Source organism: Sycon ciliatum, chromosome 4 (genome assembly GCF_964019385.1).
Source record: "Sycon ciliatum chromosome 4, ocSycCili1.1, whole genome shotgun sequence".
Lineage (NCBI taxonomy): Eukaryota > Metazoa > Porifera > Calcarea > Leucosolenida > Sycettidae > Sycon > Sycon ciliatum.
In genome coordinates, this window is record NC_088646.1 from 18,590,280 (window position 1) to 18,611,166 (window position 20,887).

The 20,887-nt window shown below is 48.4% G+C and overlaps 1 protein-coding gene across 2 annotated transcripts in view; it reads left to right on the forward strand.

Annotated features, from left to right (window-relative positions):
* The window catches only part of LOC135814818 (uncharacterized), a 27,651-nt gene extending 15,297 nt beyond the window's left edge, over positions 1-12,354 (forward strand). For both annotated transcript variants that reach the window (XM_065327995.1, XM_065327994.1), the window contains exons 11-26: positions 1-151; positions 406-549; positions 1,354-1,439; positions 1,849-1,966; positions 2,411-2,505; positions 4,916-5,054; positions 5,298-5,509; positions 6,168-6,261; positions 6,928-7,042; positions 7,971-8,143; positions 8,543-8,722; positions 8,990-9,132; positions 9,550-9,692; positions 9,929-10,047; positions 10,697-10,838; positions 11,613-12,354. The exon at positions 1-151 is cut by the window's left edge and continues 35 nt beyond it. In XM_065327995.1, coding sequence (XP_065184067.1) covers positions 1-151; positions 406-549; positions 1,354-1,439; positions 1,849-1,966; positions 2,411-2,505; positions 4,916-5,054; positions 5,298-5,509; positions 6,168-6,261; positions 6,928-7,042; positions 7,971-8,143; positions 8,543-8,722; positions 8,990-9,132; positions 9,550-9,692; positions 9,929-10,047; positions 10,697-10,838; positions 11,613-11,689 — 2,131 coding nt within the window. In that variant the 3' untranslated portion in view covers positions 11,690-12,354. The remainder of the gene's footprint in view (positions 152-405; positions 550-1,353; positions 1,440-1,848; positions 1,967-2,410; positions 2,506-4,915; positions 5,055-5,297; positions 5,510-6,167; positions 6,262-6,927; positions 7,043-7,970; positions 8,144-8,542; positions 8,723-8,989; positions 9,133-9,549; positions 9,693-9,928; positions 10,048-10,696; positions 10,839-11,612) is intronic.
* Positions 12,355-20,887: the final 8,533 nt, after the last annotated feature.

Here is a 20,887-nt window from a genome sequence, read left to right on the forward strand (position 1 = left end):
GGCTCCATACTTGGCTGGCTTCTCCACGGACGATATTGACAAGATGGACGTCAAGTCGGCATTCAAGAAAAAGTCAGCTATCCTCAACGCCAAGCTGTCGGACGCCCTCAGCAATCTCCAGGGTCGTACAATCCTCAAGAAACTGTCCGTCGTAAGTGGCTCAGTCTGCGCATTTAAATTAATTCAGCGGCTTCCCTAGTACGACCAGTCTTCTAATGCTGAGCATTTCTAGTAGTAGTTCTGACAGTGACACCGATTGTCAAGCTCATGTTAGTTGTGATCCAACTTTTTGAGGTTTTGAATATGTCCGTGGAAATGGCATCAGTGCACCAAGAAGACGGTCTCTTTAGTTAGAGATTCCTGTCGACTAATCACTGCCGCTATACCTGTGCGCCTCCATTTCAGGGATCCTCGCGGCTTGACCTGGATGACATGCCGAGCGTGGGCAAGTTTCTGAATGCCCAAGACGTTGCTGACATCACTAAGCCTGTTAGCTTCGACGAGATCAAGGATGCTACGAGCAAGGGACTGCGCGTCGGAAAGGACGTGGTAAGTCAGCGTCTGCTCACACTCAGTGACCGCAGCAATGCAGTGGAACATGTCCGGAAACGGATAAATGAATGCCTGTAACGAATTCACAGACATCTGGAAAATCAAGGGCACTGTGTGGCAGTCCAGTGGAGGTGTATTCACACACACACACACACTGCAAGCTAGACGCAGTCTATCCCAAACCTGCGAGGACACCTTTGAAATGAAAACAGTTTGTATTAGTATGTATTCCAACATCTCAAACTGTCCACTGAGGCACAGTGAAGACACTGGCCAACATGAAGAGAGTAGACCAGTCAGTTGGGCTCGTCCCTTGGGTGCCCGTATTTCTCACATTCTAATTTGAGTTTATCCATAGAGTTCAATGCACCATTGAACCCCATATGGTTCCGAATGGCGGTTTGAGTCCAATGAGTTCATCTTGTTATTCGTAACATGATGGTAGTTTGTGCAGTGAGTCCTGTCTCCTGAGTTGCCTCTGTGCTCCCATTTCCGATACTGCACTGTTTGTAATTCCTGTATCTTTTCCTTCTTGGATAAATAATGGAAGGACCACATGTTACAAGTTATGACCTGTGTACCAAAGAAGTGGATCCTATACAGTCAGCAAGTGCAACAATAAGGCACAAAACTGACACGGAGTACTGAGACATTCAACGACCTGACACCTAGCTCCAACACATCTACGAGGCGCAGTAGGTCGTAACCCGTAACACGTGGTCCCTCCTTTATTTATCCGTGATTTACGTTGGCTCAATATCCGAATTCAACTTTTTCTTCTTCTTTTTCCGCTTACTGCAGGCATCCCAGTTTGCCAAGATAGCTCTGGAGAGTCTCGGTACAGACTTCTCCGATACCGACAAGTTCCCGTCTAACACTATATTCAAGTAAGTCCGTTGCTACTAACTCTAAAGTGGTGTGAAGTCCTGGTGAGACCGATTGACGTTCCGGATTGCCTGGTGCACTGAGATGGGTAGTAATCGCTGTAGTAATCGCTGTAGTAATCCCTGTAGTAATCCCTGTAGTAATCCCTGTAGCAATCCCTGTAGCAATCCCTGTAGTAATCCCTGTAGTAATCCCTGTCTTAAATCTTAAATTGAAGAAAGGTGTTTTAAACACAAAGGCTTTCTCCCGTCCGTCCATGTTCGTGCTGGGTTGGTGCTCCATTCCCACTGTGTGCCGGGCACTTGCACTGGTGGAGACACATGGCATCTGTAGTTACTCTCTAGTTAGTCATCATGCTCAGTTCCTTGCACTGTTGTGCCTATGTATGCCGCCTTGTTTCTGCGTGTACAGTGAGCTGGGCGAGAACATAGTCCAGGGATTCACCAGGTCCAACTTCCAGGATCTACCATTGACTGGTCTTGATGGTTTCGCTAGCTCTGCTTCAAAGTTTGACTTGTCTGCTGGACAGGTGTGTACCAGCACAAAGTTGTTCACGTACACACGCACACACGCACATGCACGCACTCTCTCACACACACACACACACACACACACACACACACACACACACACACACAAACAGGCGCGCGCATCCGATGTACCGCAGATTCTTAGCAACATGCTACAATGAGTTTGTTATCCCCTGACCTCGGTGTATATGAACCAGGAGTGTACATGTAATGTTCATTGACGTACGGCGGCGCAATGAACAGTATTTTACTTTGCAGTTTTGTCATTGTTTTCTGTCAGAATGGACTTGACCTTGCCGTACCAACAATCCAAGACCCTTCTCTTGTTGCAATGGCTGGTATTTAAAATGGCTTGCCGTACTACGTGTAGTTCAGTTAGTTTCAGGCGTTTCAGCTCTGTCCGTGCTGCACCATCTTGTACGTGCTTATGCCTACCTGTGCAGCTGCACGATATGGCAAAGCGATACAGCGGTGATCTAGTAGCAACGTTCAACGAACAGACAGTACGTGGCTTCGGACCTTTGGTGGCCCACTGGAAGTAAGTACTTTACCTACTAGTATCTACATAGTATCTGTCTGTCACCGTGTGTGCATGTACTATGAGGTCATGTGCATATACAGTCAAATCTGTTGTAAGCGACCGCCCCTTGGTGCAAGAAAAAGCGGTCGCTTACGGCAGATGGTCTCTTACGACAGATGTATGATAAATCCGGCATACCAGGTATATGCTTCCATGTACTCAAATCGACGAGAAAAATGAGATTTTTAATAATTATCATTTTATTGGATATTCAACGACGACCATACCCGTATAGTACGCGGATGCGACACGGCAGTAGATCGACACTGCCTGGACTTGAGAGCTACAGCACAGCCTGAGTACAGGCCAGGCGCCAGTCGATCGCACTTGCAAGACAGCGCACTTTCACACTTTGCAGTTGACAGCGCACTGGCAAGTACATTTTCGCACCTTACTGAACCTGGGTCGCAGTCGCTTACAGCAGATTTGAATGCAGCCACCGTGCATGAAATCGCGGTCGCTGGTCGCGCACAGCAGATGGTCGCTCTGGACAGATCAGTTTGTATGTGAAACCGTCGGTGCACGGAAAATCGGTCGCTAACGGTAGATGGTCGCCTACAGCAGAGGTCGCTAACGGCAGATTTGACTGTACTATGAGGTCATGTGCATGATGTCATGCGCATGATGTCGTCCCTCTTGATATTTGTACTTTGTACTGTTGAGGCAACGAACTGAAATAATAAAAACCAACCAAACCAACCATGTGCATGATCTCCTGTGCATGATGTCATGTGTATGCACAATGATAACAGCAATACTATACCCGGTTTGGCATAATCAGAAGGGACCCCATACGAAAACACAAAACAGCCTTCGTCTTCCCCGCCGTCCCCGCCGTCACTTGTACATGTGCTTAGATAAACAACCCTGAAGCCAGTTGAGCGTTGGCTAGTGCGCTGTAAGAGTAGGCACTTCAGTCACGTGACACGACCTGTCAAAAAGTGCTAACGCTGAATCGCGTACATGCGTGGCACCACGGAAAGGCGCATGCATAGATCGATCTGTAGCTGCACGGAATCTGCGCAGGGCCTTCTCGTGTGGCGCAGCGTGTAGCTGAGGCCCTCAGCTTTCGTTTGAGCCCACATACGTCATGATGCGGCAATTTTTTGAACTCACGTACAGTTCGAGTAAAATCGGCAAGGATTTTTCGGGCATTTCACTTGATTGCACGCATTTGCCATGTAGCTCATCGTCTTCAGCGTCGTATTTCCTTTCGGAATCAGTTGTCCTCGTTTGTCCAACACTTTGCGCATTGCTGCGCAAGAAGAAATAATGCGAGGTGTTATTAAAAGCGAGCCGCGGCAGGCGTCCTCCCGGCAGTAGTCCTTGTTCGTCGGAGCCCATGCGCATGGCTGCGCAAGAAGAAAAATTAATATTGCCAGGTATTATTGGAGTCGCATCGGAGCAGTCGTCCTCTCCTGCAGGCAACGAGTAGGACAGTATATACTTCGGCGACTGGACCAAGAGAGCTGACATCAAAACGGCCTGCTTGGAACAAATCGTCAGCTGATCAGCAGGTGGCTTCCAGCGACCAAGAAAAGCATTGACGGTGATATAATACCAAGAATCCAGCACACACTCTATGCACAAAATCTCTCATGCTGGAGTTGCTGAAGTTTCAGTAGTCCCAAACATTTGCAAACGATGTTCTACATGTAATAGTTTGTCATTTCTTTCCGTCAAATACTCTGTAAAATTCTAGTTTGCTCCGTCTGTGGCTCATTGTTCTTCTGTACTCATCACCACGTCAGTACTGTACATGTAGCAACAATGTGTTCTGGCACTGAATTATTGTAGTTACTTTATCTTACCTCAAAGTCTCATCTTATGCTTTTCCAAAGGCTTCTCTGCACTGTTTTCATGCTGTTGCGATGGAGTTGCCATGGTGACCACACCCGATATCTTCGTCTGAGCTGCCGGACGGATGAAAAATGCGAAGTTTTTCCAAACCATGCTGTTTCTGCATTCATCTGGTTATTTTGACCTGCTTCGAGCGAGCCTGGTATTTTGCCACTATAGACACTGAAGCAAGTCCTACCAATTTCTGATATGCTGCTGGTGCCGTCGAAATACTGAAATTGCCGTTATTCAATTCTCCGACTTTGGATGGCTATATCTCTGTGCCAAGTTATTCTTTTTGCTTCAAATTTTCTGTGGAGTCTTCCTAAACCTATCTGAATCGGATACAAGAAAGAAATACGAGTATTTCTGGTTTTGAAAAAACCGCCTGAAGTGCCTAGTAAGAGTCAGTCCAATGTCCTATCCATGTGGGAGTATGGTGAGGAATATGCACCAGAATGGCCTTCCTTTGCAGGCTACTCACTACACATTCATCATGCCAAATGCACTCTTCTATTTGTCTATGCAGCTCATCTGTTGTTGACAGTCTATCAGCAAGTGCCAAGGCGCAGGTAGCCAGGAACTTGGGTCTCGCCCGTCGCCTGCTGGGCATTGCCGGTGATAAGACTCGCATCACAGACCTGGCCAGCAAGGCTATGACATGGCTGGTAAGCACGTGACAACGGAGCGACCAGGGGCAGTGATCACGCTGGAACAAAATGTGTATGATGTAATCCATGACATCATGTATGCAACCATGGACACGCACAGACTACATTCGTAGAATAGTCACTCTTCAGTGATGTGATTTTGAGCATGGTTTCGGCTGGAGCTTTCTGAGCCTTTCTCCAGGGTTTCTGCTTGATGGTATAAACAGCTTTGCTTACTTCTGTGTTTCTTGGTATGGTTAGAATGCTGATACAGGCGATCTTGACTACAGCAAGGTGCAGGCGCTAGGAAATCTGGTGCACTTTGTCCCGGCTAGCCGTATCGAGACGCTGAGTGCCGATGACCTGGAATCGTCCGTCAGTCAGCTGACCCAAACCCCCGTTGGTGAAGCTGCTGACGATACCAGCATGCGTCTTGCGTTCATTGCAGGCCAAGTGCACATGAAGCTCAAGGAGTAAGTTATCATCCTGGGACTGGGTGCACTCTTGCAATGTCTAATGAATTTGTGAAGCTCTAGACCCGTGTTGATCCTGTCTTTAATTAAAAGAAAACTTGAGTCACGGATCCTCCACAAAAATCCCGGGTTGCTTTGAAGCTTCAGCGCGAGTGATTTGGCTGGGTCTGTAGTAAGTCACTAATAACTAGAGGTTGGTGAACACAAAGGCAGTGTGCAATGGCAGTGTGCAAAGGCAGTGTGCAATGGTTTGAGAGGAGAATGGCAGAGGCTGCAGGCATCAGCTGTGGAATAGACTGTGACGGTACCAGTACTGATTTTCTTGCCTGTTTTTTTTTAAAGTGCAGTGTGTCCTGCATGACAGTTTGGCATGCGCAAGACTACTAGGCACTGCTAGATACCTTTCACTCACAGAGCAACCAGTTTGTACACGGGGTAGTGGTCTACCAGAGAATATACTCACCGGATGCAGTGGAAAAAACACTCAGTTCCGGTTTAAAGTTAGTTAGCAATGACCAGACCCTGGCTCCCCACTGAGGGCAATCCAGACCCTGGCTCCCCACTGAGGGCAATCCATCCTCTCTTTCTTCTGGCTGTGTGCTTATAATTAACAAATTGGTGTTCCTGTTTCCTGTATCCTCATGCTTTTCATTTTCAGTGCATCATCTAGTTTGGATCCAGAGGTTGTGAAGAACATGGGTGATGCGGTGTGTTACTTGCCTGACGCATACTTCAGATCCTTGGTCAGAAAGGTAACGAACTTTTAGAGTTGAGCTAGTTCTGTAATGAGGCGTTGTAGGTGCTGGAAGCGAAACTGTTTGCATCTGTGCACAGAGCAGTCTGGTGCCGCAGAACGGGGGCAGTGCCATTGGTTGCCCAGTCCGTTTTTATTTTTCGTGTAAAACTGTCTATGTAGCTGAGCCACCATGTACCTAATAAGGGTATCCTGGACCTGGTGAACATCTAGCCTATTCACAGTCGTTTGGCGCCCGGCGGTTCTGCAGTTTTATAACATGGGTTACTTGTTACCAGGGAGCACTTTCAGTAGTAAATTTTTAATACTAGCACTTGTAGGAACTGCGAAGTAGCCCTTGGTTGTGTACTACAATGCCTGTACATTCAGTTGTGCTGAATGCAACTCCACCCAACTAACTTTCATATTTAGCCCCCCCCCCCCCCCCACACACACACCCCTGGACTTGCATGACCCTTGACGGCGCCCTGGAAATGGACTGAATTCAACAAGTTCACGTGTAGAAATACGCCGGTGTGGTGGGAACTGGTCCAGGGCGCCAGCTTTGCACTTTGGGTAGGATTTCGCTTGGCACATGCACCTGTACATTAGTTAGAAGCAGTACTCTCATGCAGTGCTTGTTTGTTGTTTCGGTTTTTTTTTTTTGTGCTACACCTGATCACAGGCCCAGCTTGATAGTGTAATAGACAGCATTGGTGATGCTGGCTGTCGCCCAATATCCACGGCACCAAAGACCCTTATCAGCAAAGCTAAGCTGTTATACACCTTCAACAACAAAGGTATGACTCCAGTACTTCAGTACATGCACGTGTGCATACGTGTACATGCACGTGTGCATACTGTCTCACAATTTCCTACCTCATCCACTCTTTCCTCTGCTGTCTTAAATCCTACTCTATTTCTTTTTTCTTTTAATCTTTTCCTTTTTCCTTACATTTGTGTGCCTTTAGTCGATGTCATGTGATAAGGCAACACTGCCTGTTTGTTATTCGACATTTTAAATAAACCAATCCAATCCAAATGACCCAGGCCCGCCGGAACCGGTCCGGTTGGTCGGGTCATCACCGGAGGACCGACTTGTTGGTTACCAACGCATGTTTACTGATGAGGAGATTGTGTGTAGCCACTGGCATACACATGGCCGGACCGATCAAAACTGCTTCCGGCGTTCCTTTAATTAATGTGCTTGTCGAGTTCATTCCATGCTACATACTCGCACTACACACTCGTTTAGGAGTTGCTCGACCACCCTATTACCATGGATATCCAAGCGATTGAGCTGGTATGGCCTAAGCAGAGCACAGTGCGTGCACTTCGGATCTGACTTGCTAAGCTACTAGTTTTATGCTGAGACAACAGTCAAGTCTCCTTGCCTCCTGCCTGGGTCACTAGTGCTCCTATCAGAAAGTGATTGTGTTTGTAATCAGTGTATGTATGCTAAACTACTGGGACAAAAAGTCTAGGATCTATTTCCGCTGAAACAACTTCAACACCCTGTGGACAATAGTCTATAAGCCTGCTCCTTATACCCCGAATCGCTGTGTGTGCGTACGTGTGTGTGTGTGTACGTGCGTGCATGCGTGTGTGTGCGTGTGTGCGTGTGTGTGTGTGTGTGTGTGTGTGTGTGTGTGTGTGTGTTGTATGTGTGTGTGTGTTGTATGTGTGTGTATGTGTGTGTGTATGTGTGTGTTTGTATACTCTACTTAGCCGGTAACCTGTCACTGGCTATCTTGCGAGCACTGAACAGGTCACTGCCGGCCATGAGCGCAGCTGACATTGACGATCTCTCCGTCGAGACGATCAAAGACTCTCTGGAGACACTTGGACGGGCTGGCTTCTCAAGAGATCAAGCCAAGCTCTTTGCTAAGAAGCTTGCACCTGTACGTCACGCCAGGCGACATGCTATTGGGAGGGGACCATGTCCGCCATTATGTGTGGAGTGTACATGTACTGTTCTGTGCATGTGTTCATGAGAAGAGTGGGTGGTGTTTTGGGTGGTGGTAGTCTACTCCTCTCTGCGCGCATGGAAGAACACACGTATTGCGGCAACGGTCAGCATGGTGTTCATGGGTTGATCTGCCACTGCCAATCAGTGTTTAACTGTGGCGTAGATCCTTGATGCTGATGCACTGTTGGTGCTATGAAAACCGACTCTAGCCAGCCGCTTGTATCTGTTCTTGGTGACTTTCAGAGTGCAGAAGTACAAACTGACTGTAACCGGCCGCTTGTGTGTGTGTGTGTGTGTGTGTGTGTGTGTGTGTTCTTGGTGACTTTTACAGGGTGCAGAAGTATCTGATAGTCGTCGTCGTCGCAATATCCTCACCACGCTGACCAGCGCCCAGGTCAAGGCTCTCGGCTCGCTAGCGTGTGGATTCGCCGCCAGCCACCTCACCCAGTACATGGATGACACGGACGTGATCTGCAGTCTGAGCAAGGAGGATTGCTATTCGGATGCCCAGGTGCGCCGGGGTTGTAGCGGCTTGTTCATTCACCACAGCTAACTTTGTCACTGATATCTTGCCGTGGCTTGTTGGCGAAATGTTTGTTTTTTAAATTTCTACCAAAGACAGAAATAGAGGTATTGGGTGTTAGCATGACAAGTTACAGTGCCCTTCGATTCTGCAGGTTGCTCGTTTGAGCCTTAACGCCGGCAGTCCTTTCTCATTGTGTTCTAACATCTAAATGTTGTGAGTTATTCCTGTTGTGTGATTTGTCGGCCTGTTCAGTTAAGTGTGTATATTGCCAAGTTGAAGAACGGTGGATCGCTCTCATCCGCGACTGCCGATGTGCTGTCGTGCCTCGGTTCGTTCGCTGCTGGACTTGAAAGCCCCGACGTCAAATCTCTGGCTACAGCCAGTCACCTTTTCCTGTAAGTAGGCGAACGCTGTGCTAACGTTACTGTGTGCCTAGTTCTGCGGCAGCAGCCGTATGACATCTTGTGCGCACTGTCTCCGGTATGCTTCTCAGAGGCGTTTATTCACTGTATAGCTTGGCAATCCAAAACATGTGGCTTGCAACCCTGCACTGGCCAACAGTCGCACTTCAAACATTCTCCGCTGGCCGTGCTATTCAGCAATCTCAGGCCTAAAAGCTGCTAGGACATTTCTCATGCACCCCACGGCATGCTTTCTAAGTTAGCAGCCATGCCCCCCCCCCCCCCCACACACACCCACACCCAGCACACACCAAAGGTGGCATCGTGCCTCCTGCTGCATGCATCATTAAAAGTTCTGCTTCGCGTTCTTTCCACTGCTGGTCCTACCTTTGCATCCTCTTGTGTATTCAGGGCCGCTGCTCCAGCGCTGGGAGCACGTGCTTACTCTGATGATAGTGTGAGACGCGCTTTGGGAGATGGTGCCATCAATGCCTACAGTCAAAATCTTGCTACCTGGCCGGCTGGAGTGATTCGTCTATTGGGAAACATCACTGGTAAGGCCAATGTCCGGCACGATGCAATGCGTCGCGGTGCCGGGCGCTTCAGTAGCTCAGCTGTATGTGCAGTACAATGTTCTGTTTGTGTGAATGTGCATGCGTGCGTGCGTGTGTAGTTAGTATAACTTCTGGAAATCTACCATGCAGAAACCGACCATGCAGAAATCTACCATGCAGAAACCGAACGGCACAGTTTGTGACTGTGTGCCTGTGTGACTGTTGCTGTACTACAGGTTACATTGGTTTGGACACATCCACGATGGGATGTAAACAGGCCTACGTCCAGACCATGACTGCTGACCAGATTGGAACGATTGCCCCATCTGTTGTCCCCTTCATGCAGAACCTCAAGGTCGGTAGAGTGTGTAGATAGGTGTGGCATGCTTTTAGTGCTGGAAAAATTAAATGTGTCCATTGCCTCCCGCTTTTTCTAGAGTCGTGGTCGCTAGCAGTCCACTTATCCTGGATGTCCTGAGTGCTCTCTCTCTCTCTCTCTCTCTCTCTCTCTCTCTCTCTCTCTCTCTCTTCTCTCTCTCTCTCTCTCTCTCTTTCTCTCTCTCTCTCTCTCTCTCTCTCTCCTCTCTCTCTCTCTCTCTCTCTCTCTCTCTCTCCCTCTCTCTCTCTCTCTCTCTCTCTCTCTCTCTCTCTCTCTTTCTTTCTTTCTTTCTCTGATACACATGCCATGATGAGCCTTGAGGTCAAGTGTAACCGGTTACGTTGGGCAAGATGTCACTTGTCACAACTCAGGGGTGTTGTTCCACACTAGGGCAAGATCAGTGTCACACTTGTCACAACTCAGCCCGGGTGTTGGACACGCTGAGCCGTCACAACGGTGTTGACCGTGCACCACTGTATGCCGCAGGTACCCTGTGTACCCTGTGAAGCAATAAAATGCACTGGTTTTGGGCTGCAATGCTCGTGATGTGGCTTGCCGGTCTTTCCAATGTAGCATGTTTATATTAGTGTTTAATGCATGCTCTTTTTCCCCTACCTACGTGCAGTGTATGAACACTGCTCAGCTTCGGTCGTTCGACGGTGAGCAGGCACGTGCCGTTACCTCCGCTCAAACTGCTACCCTTAGCAGCAGCCAGAGATCTGCCCTGGCACTGGAAGTCTGTCAGCCGGACTGTGAAGGCAGCACCGGTAAGCAACCCGGCTGAGATGTAATAAGCCCATTGCGCATTGCCAAATATGGATTGTATGAGCAATGCATGTGAGTACACTTGGATCAGGATTCAGGAATGCGCTGTTCAACACCCCGCACGACCATACCCAGGTGGCGTTGTGGGGTGTTGGTAGTACTTGCAGTACAAATTACGTCATTGCGCAATGGGCTTGTGACTCGGGTACAGTTTGTGTTAGTAGGATCAGCTAGACATAGAGAGGTAGAACAGTGGAACCCTTCAGTTTTATGGAAATTGAACTCCATCAAAGCCGGTCATGTGGCCCAGTCAAAACTTTACGACTGTGTTGTTTCAGAATGGTGTGTACTGGCTACTAGTAGACTGCTTCAGTGCGGGGTTTAGTTGCCTTGCCCACCCTCCATGATGATCCGTGTGGGCAGGTGTTACAGATGCGCCCATATTTCCATCGATTAGTACTGGCCCTGTAGGCATGGCCGACGCATGCATGCGACATCAGTTGTCGCTTTCAGGGTACAGCGACAGCCAGTGCTGGTGCAGCTAGCTTTCTGTAAGTAGTTACGAGTGGAGCAATGTGGCAGTTACTGTATCTTCTCTTGACGACTGACAATCATCAAACTCATCGCAGACTGCTGCATTTTTTCGGACTGAAGCACACTGGTCTGTTCCAGAACACAAGTAGCTCTACGTACAGTCACTTGCGTATTGAATTTATGCTGACTGTTGTCCTTCATTTGTTCTGTTCTCTGTGCCGTGCAATCCTGCTGGTTTTTAGGAAGCGGTGCTGCCGGAAACGCTGCCATGGCGTTCCTGATTGCTGCTGCCGCCATCTTTGCAGCCCTGGCCTTCTAGGCCTGCAGCTGCTGGGAAATGTACTGATCTACCTGCCTAATCCCTACTCCAACTCTCTCTCTCTCTATCTCTGTATAGCACAAAGGAGAAATTTTGGCAATTGCCGGCAAAGTGCAGAGCATTTCACACGAGAAAGAGAAATAGGTCCAGTTTGGATTTGTCGTGACTCAAAGCTTCATTCCACTGCAATCATCAGACTTTCTATCTCTATAATTATAGCTATCTATCTCTCTCTCTCTCTTTTTGTTTTCTCTCTTTCTCTCCCTCTCTCTCGGGTCTCCTATTTTTCCTCTCCTAGGCTTTTATTGCTGTGGTACCGTAACAATGTATGCCAAATTACTTGAATCCACGTTGTTAGTATATCCTAACAGTTATGTGTTCCACTGGGCAGCAGTCCCACTGTAATAGTATAGGGTTATGTGTTCCACTGGGCAGCAGTCCCACTGTAATAGTATAGGTCATAGACTGATAGGTCATACCATAACGTAACAATTCCCAACAATACTCAACAATACTCGTACTTGTCTATATTTGGTCCGCTTTCAAACTGAAATGACTGTGTCCTTCTTCTTCTTCTGTTCTTCTTCTTGAATTCAAGACACATTACGTTATCTGTGTTCTCACTTACTTAAAAAAAATGATAATACTAGAAGTAACGCACCATGCTCCAAGCTGTCGTGGTGTCATTAACTGTACCGCTGTAGAAGAGCCTCAGTTTCATGTCTTCACATCCTTGTGTACTTTTCAATGTACGGAGCAAGTCCTCGAGGTAAAGGGGTGGGCACACGCGCGGCTGTAGCCACGGTATCCGAGCATTGTGAAGAGGACATGCCGGTCACTCTGCTCTGGGAACTTAGTATTCACTGATAGGTCTTGATAATGGTAGATCTACAATTACGGTACCGATAGGGAGTATTTAAAAGAGGGGTAAGCAGCAGCATTCGGCCTTGTCCAGATTATCATCAACCACCGCACCACACCATTGCGCTCTCCGGCCGACCTAAAGATGTTGCCACAGCACACCATCAGCAAAACGACACTTTGAAGCTGGTACAGTATATCTTGGTGTAAGCGACCTCTGGGTTTAGCGACCAACTGCTCGTAACGGCCGATTTGTCCATGCACCGACAGTTCTAGACAGACACTGGAACCTGGTTCTAAAGACCACCTGGCTTTAACGACCACTTTTGCTTGTTAAACCAGGTTTTTCTGTACTCTGCTCCTTCAGACAGCAGCTGTTTCGATCATCAGGATCTCGTCAGTGAAGGACTTGGGTTGGTTGACAATTTAGAATGGTTACTTCACCCTTTTGTAGGAAAAATGGGAAACATAATAGTGCGTCTTAGGCGCGAAGATTGCCGGGGGGGGGGGGATAAGCAAAAAAGCTATAGACTACACTAGGGATAATTATTTAAAGCGTGGTAGTGAGATTAGAAGTAGACATTTCGGGAAGATTCAGTATGGCTGCAACGCGGCGCTAATTTCGACTGCAAGTACAGGCGGATGTCAAACCATGGCGCAGTACAAGAGTGAATGCCCCATGGGCCTCTCGAACATGTACTAGTACTAGTGAGCATGATTGTGTTTGTCACTTCATTGCGAAGCTACGATAGGGTATACAGTCATGTGTGGTATTCTGCATGGTAGATCTACATGGCCCATGGGTAAAGTGACTTTGATTTGAACAGGTATAGGCAAACCCCGGAATACGAGTACATGTATTGTATTCTTGGTATGAGAGGGGAGTGTAGTATAACTATACATGTATTGTCTAACCCATCTCGTGGCATGGCATGGTCTGTCGCAGCACAAACGGGCGGTAACGCCTGATATGAAAGTCGGGCTGCTTCAGACTCACTCTCAGAGTGCATGTGGGATGGTTTGCTGGTATTGTGCCATGACGAAGTATACCGTGTGTTTGTGCACAAGACTAGTACAATGCCATAATGTAGTTATACATGACAGTACATTGTACACGCATAGGGAAGAAAAGAAAAGAAATTAGTTGTCGGTCTACATTGTCGTGATGTGATGATGACTGATGTGTCTTGCATTTCTGCACAGTGACACTTGCGTTACCACCTTACCGGTATGTGTTTACACAACTACCGCGGGCTGCATGCCATACCTGACGGAGTATAGTACGAGTTGCTCCGGAGTTGTGCTCTCGACTCTAGATGAAACCACAGCCGGCCAGATTTGCAATCTCCTTGCGTCTTTGTTGGTGCAATGACGGAAGCATACTTCCTGCTCAACTCCGGAGTCTCTTCCTTCTCATACGGATTGCCGGCGATAGCGAGGAATAGGTTCGCGGGTGGTCCTCCATGTCCCATCATCACCAGCTGAGTTTCAGCGCCACGAGTAAGTTGGTGCACAAGACCGGGAAGTCGTGAAAGCCGACTCCCTGCACCAGACCATCCGGTACCCGATGGCGTATTCGACCTCCTTGTACGAGCATCCCGGGCGAAGACATGTGCGATTGCCATCCATAGCTGTGCGAATCATAATCTGCATTACACTTTATTTTACAGTATCGAGCAAGAATCTAAACTCTTGCCAACACCCCATCCCAAAAACAATGCACTACTCATCGACACCCAAGTAACAGTTGTAGGCTAATCCCCGCCGCTATCCCCAGGCGCTAGGCTAGGCCCCATCATAATTATAGAGCTGAGGAGACACTCCGGCCTCCACTTTCTGGAAGCTGGAACAGTGGAAGGTGAGAAGAATGGTCAGAACCAGGGAGTTGTAAAAGTAGTTTTCTACTATCTGGCCTGAACTGTCTCCCCACATCACTCATCAGCGTGTTATTTCAATGTGCTGCTAGGATCTCAGTTTGCGCATACGGTATTGCATGTATCTACATTGTACATTATTGTATGTTCGCAGAATCGCAGTACCTCATTACACTGAGATATTGAACCACGGTTATTTTGCACCGTTCTTTCATGTGTTAGCACTTCTCTCAATACCTCAAAGCGCGATCATCACGCCTGGATTTCATTTTCACAATTATACTCTGCATAAAAAGAGCTAGAAGGAGCATGAGCCTTTGCTACAGACAAGTCGAAATGGAGATCAGACATTGTTTATGGATGAGTTTTTGTTGACTGGAGACAGAAGCGGACTTGACTTAATTTCTGTGTATTCTCATGCATTGTTCTTTGGCCTTTGTACGCGTGCTGTGGTATTATTATTATAAAAAGAGCTATTCACAAGTTTTTGACCATTCAGTATGCTTACAACCTTCACTGATGAGATCCGTGTATGGTCGAAACAGCTGTGTGGAGGAATTTATGCCAGTATCTGCAACAACTACTTGGAGTCGCATTGCTGGTGGTGTGAACGGGGTTGGCACTCGGAGAGCGCCTAAGTAATGCCGCAGCCGAACAGGCTGCGAAAGCTATTGACTGCCCTCCCGACTACAAGTAGGAAAACCGCTTGAGTCATCGGATGCAATTTCGCACCAAGACCCGGTGTCTTGGACCAGGAGTGAAGGCAAGAACACATACAGCCTCATGCTACAGTCATAGGGGTTGTGGAATTCTTGCTGAAAGGGGAAAGCACAGATTAGTTGCTAGTGCACTTGGCTCCCTTCTGTTCCGGTGCCGCCTTGCGTCTTGATTCCCTAGATCCTTCTGCCAAGCAACGTACTGTGCTGGCTCCCTTCTCCCACCATGCATGCACACGGTCCAATGCAGCCCCCTTGCGTCTTTAGCCCCCTTTCATTCTTAGTGGGAAGTTAGTGCATGGTCCCCTGGACCCGGCTTCCAACCAGGGAGTACTAAAAACGTCTCGACCCAGGATTTTTATTCCCGGCACGAAGCCTGTGATCACGCGAGGCAACCCCTGTAGGCTGTAGCCCGGTTTGTGTTGCGGCTTCGTAGGCATTTCCCAAATCGGCCGGCCGAAAAATTCGCCGAAAACTGTAGTTACCGTATTTCCGCGCATATAAAGCCATGGCGTTGTAGGTGAAACATCGCTGTTTTGGACCATATCTTTGGAGAAAATAGCCTCGGTTTTAACGCCATGGCGCTAAAAGTGAGAGACGCGTACATGCAGAAAAATCGGCAGAGTATGAACTTGGAGTACTCGTACGGTGCCGTTGCACGTTCATGTCGAGCATCCATGTACTTTCAATTTTCCCTGAAAATTTCAAATTGTGAACCTATTGTGTGGTGTACACGGTGGCATACAAACTTGTGTGAAGGTGCGGTGGCGGTATGGCATGTGGGTGGCCTTATATTCGGATATAACGCCATGGCTTTATATGCGCGGAAATACGGTATGAAGAAATCACCGATCTTTTCGTCGAATACTCAATTTTCGCACTGAATTCGCCGAAAATCGATGTTTTTGTGCCTCAAGTAGGCTCAACAGCATGCAAATACAATGCCTGTAGCCATTATACTGCGAAAGGTGACTGTGACTTAAGTCAATACCGAAACCGGTCAGCAGGAAAAGTCGACGAAATCAATGGCTGCGAAGAAATCGCCGATAATTGGACCGAATTTGCAAATTTCGCATTGAATTCGCCGAAAATCGATGTTTTAGTGCCTCTAAAGCGTTCATGTAAATGTACACTGTAGGGGTGAATTCAAGTACTGCTTTGAGCCGAATTCTGACTTTGGGGCTCATATTATGGCCGAATTTGGACATTCTCTTTTAGCCGATCGAAAAGCCGATTAGGCGAAAAAATCGGGCCGATTTGGGAAATGCCTACGGCTTCGTCTCCCGATTTTTTGTTCTCCCTGCTTCCGACCAGCACATTTGTGTCCTGGCTCCCTTCTCCAGTATACCAGTGGCTTTTTTGTACATGCTCTGGCAGCCCTTCCGGAATTCCGGGCGTCGGGACTGCCATTAGGTACCTAGCTAGCTTGGTGCTCGGTGCAAGGAAGATCTACCGGTACAACCATGACAACTACAAGTACAACATGAACAAGACCAAAAGTAACGTTCGTAGATCTACTCTTGTCGAGTCTTGTCTTGACAAGATATGCGCATATATGTGATGCATCGGATGATTCCCTGATAATTCCCGGGATAGGATGCATCGATGAAGCGTCGCTTGTGCGTGTGTTCAACTGTGTTGTAGATCTACCGTATGTGTCATTGTCAAGGAGTACTAAAACGCGGCTTTTTAGTACAGTTGAACATCGATTATCCGCACATCAACTATCCGACCATTCGATTATCCGTAACAGTTTTTTGGGTGCACGTGCCGTAGAGTACGCACTGTGCATGTAGTGAGCCATTCAAAAAATACGAAAATTTTGAAAAGTAGCACTCTATTCTATTTACAATGTACATGTACATTGGAAAGGCTTCCTGTCTGAAGCCTTTCCATACTGGTACATGGTACTCGATGTTCCAGTTTTGTGACACGAGAATGGCACGAGAATTAGTGTACCGCTGAGTGTACCGCTATACACGTGGTCGACACGTAGTCGACACGTTGTTGATACTTTTTTGACACGTGACCCCGTCAACGGTCTGCTTTGTGCCAATGCCACTCGGTAAACGCCGATGTCGCGTCCGACAAAGACGACTATCCCGTACGCGAAATAGTTGAGAATTGCATGACGTGGACCTGACGGCAAGGACAACTGCGAGGAGGCCCCTTTCGGTACCCCTGACGGGAAGGAGAACTGCAGAAGTCGACGAAGTCGAACGAGGAGGCCCCTTTTCCGTACCCCATACTGCAAAGTGCCATTGATGGATACCTTTTGCACCTGGAACGACCCCTAAACGCTGTCGCGGCGACTATCCCGTACGCGAAATAGTTGAGAACTGCTGACGTGGACCTTTTGCACCTGGAACGGCCCCGTAAACGCTGTCGTGTCGGCGGAGTGAATGTGCAGGGTACTAGGGTGAAAAGAATTGCTGCAAAGACGTCCCCTCTACTAGTACTAGGCTCTAGGCCTTTGCCTTTGGAGACATCGTCGGCGAACTGAATGCGCAGGGCGAAAAGAATTGCTGCAAAGACGTCCGCTCTAGGCCTTTGGAGACATCGTGGGAACTCCTTCCGGTACTATACAAACTGCTGACGTGGCCGTGGACATGTACATGGAGAGTCATGGTGGGACTTCATGTACATGGATATGGATACATGGTGGGAATTCCTTCCGGCACCCCCGTACCGCAAAGCCAACGGTGGGGAAGGAGAAGTGCAGACGTGCAGGAAGACGAACGAGGAGGAACCAGGACGAGCGAGCAATGGCAGGACTAGCTGGACCGTAAGTAATAGCTGAATTGCACATCAGAGGCTCCGCTCCATGTAACACTGTAGTGGCCCTACATTTTTACTGCATAAATAACCAGTTTCAAAGCTTTTTTTTTTTTTTTTTTTCGTTCCTACACCATAACACGCATGCTCGGCCAGTCCTTCCTCGGCCTTGTTTTTACTGCATTTTCTGCGTAGTTTGCATTGCATGCCTCTTCGAGTTTTTCCAAAATATCTCCACGATGGACGCTGTTTTGGATTTGCTGCATACCCTGGCGCAGCCAGAGGTACAATCTGCCATCGCGGCATCCGCCCACTCCCGCGGAAAACAAATAGGAGACACCGTTTCGGGGAACGGTATACAAATTTCCTCAAATAATTCCGCACCCACGGGCGGATTAGAAACTGGTCGTGGCACCACCGCAGCCTCTGGCGGTCAAGAAATGGAGGAGGCTCGGAACTCTTCCAACAGGGAAGGGAACCAGGATGACTCTCAGGTAGATGGCGGGGAGCCTTTTCGTTTTGTCTCATTGGCCGAACGTCGTTCGGCAAGCCTCGGTTTTTCCACGGACCGCCATTCCAGCAATGGCGGCCGGGCGCGGGGCCATATTAGGGGTGACGTCACTGACGTATCTGGGTCACGTGATTTACGTACAGATAGATCTAGATCATGCTCACGGGACAGATCTCCACCCCACTCACGATCTCCCCCTCGTTATCGTTCTGCTTCATGTGAACGACGTACACGTACTCGCCATAGATCGGCTGGTGCTACACGTACACGTAGATCTAGATCTAGATCTCAATCTGCGGACAGATGTCGGTCAGGGTCACGCTCGGGTGCTACGCACGAGTCCCGCCTGAGTGCCCGGGGACGACATGGCCATGGGTCACCCAGACGGCGCGAGTCGCACCGTTTCACCAGGCACCGAGATAGTTCTGGCCAGGGAGTCGTAAAAGCCCGGGAGAGGACACGGGATGCGCGCACGCGGACGATGTTTGCCTCGGCCAGAAAGTGAAGCACGCTAGGCCGGCGCGGCCGGATCTGCTCGATCCACGGCGCTGTGCTCGTCTTCAGGGCAGGGAGTCCTAAAATACCAATATTTTACAACTCGTTGTTGACACCATAATCCGAAACTGGTGGCGAAGGAAGCATAAACATGATTGTGTGTCTGTCAGACTCAGTACACATGGTACAGGGGGTGGGGATTTGAATGTGCGTGTGTGTGGGGGGGGGGGGGGAGGCGTGTGTATGTGCACATGTGCTTGTACTTTTGTGTGTGTTTGTACAGTGTGTGTGTGTGTGTGTGTGTGTGCGCGCGTGTGTGCGCATTTTTTGTGCACAATTCCGTTATGAAGTACAAATGATAGGTTTACCTTTTGTACACTCGCCACGACGTCGGTTAGATTCACTGAGAACCTTTCTGGCCAACCTGGAGGCTGAGCCTTCCGTTTCCTAAACGGATTAAGTCACCGCGTACTCAGTATACGAGTAGAAAAGTGTTGAAATTATCAAGATTTATAAATAACGACCTGCAACCATGTACAATGTAGATAGATAGGGAACACACATTGATTGTTTATAAAAAGAATTCAGGCAATATCATGAATCATGGAACGAGTGCGTAATAATGCTCTATGTTGCGTTTTGACGATGCTGAAGGAAGGGAGCCGTTGCGATTCACTCACAACACACGCACAGAAGTCCACTCAGAAGTCCACTCCACTGCAATTTCTGACGCAAATTCATAAATCCACGAGTACGAGGAAGCTCAGCGGATCTCCACAAGAACTTTCGCCCATCACCTGCAATGGAATATGGGCTGTATGATACGACCAGCGGCTAACATGGGAAGTGGCTTCATTTTCCACAAATCTCGTTTCATTCACAACCATTTGACTGCAATTCAGTGCAATTTCTGCCACAAATTCAACTCCACGAGTACGAGGAAACTCAGCGGATCTCAACACGAACGTTCGCCCATCACCTGCAATGGAATATGGGCTGTATGATACGACCAGCGGCTAACACGGGAAGTGGCGTCATTTTCCACAAATCTCATTTCATTCACAACCATTTGACTGCAATTCAGTGCAATTTCTGCCACAAATTCAACTCCACGAGTACGAGGAAACTCAGCGGATCTCAACACGAACGTTCGCCCATCACCTGCAATGGAATATGGGCTGTATGATACGACCAGCGGCTAACACGGGAAGTGGCGTCATTTTCCACAAATCTCATTTCGTTCACCCCAACTCAAATAAAAGTGAAGTACAATTAGGGATTTATCTTGCATTTCCATCGCCTCAGAATAAATTAACTTCGATAAACTGAGAGAGAATGAGTGAGGCAGCTGGAAGAATTGAGGATGAAAATAGAGATTAGAAGACTCGACGGAGCAATCGTCTCCGTGCTCTAAGAGAAATCGGAGAATGTTCCAATTAGTATTTCAAGAAGACATCACAATTTTCGAAAATAATAATTTCCTTGCCTCGCAACACCGTTCCCTGGCAGCGTTCCCCGGCAGCGCGAGGCAAAGATGTTTTCTGGGAATGTGTGCCGTGTCCTCTCCCGGGCTTTTACGACTCCCTGGTTCTGGCACTAGTTCTAGCTCTGGTACGTCAGAATCTGACGATAGTGACTCCGACAGTCCTAGTGGCACATGTCCGTCATCCGACGACTCGGCTGCCCAAGAGCATCGCCGTGGTAGCGGCGCGGGCTTCGATCCTAAGGGGTTAGTGGACGACTCTGTATGGTCTCCCCCCTCGCACATGGCCTCGTACCTACGGGAGCACTGCCGTGGTTCCCTGTCCTTCGCTGAGCGTCGACGGGTGCGGAAACTGTGTCCCCGACCGGACGTGGAGGAAACGCGATGTCCACGCGTGGACCCGTTCTTGGCGGATGTCCAGGGCCTGGCCAACGCCAAGAGAGCGGATAGAATGCTGGCCAACATCCAACAAAAGGTTACGGA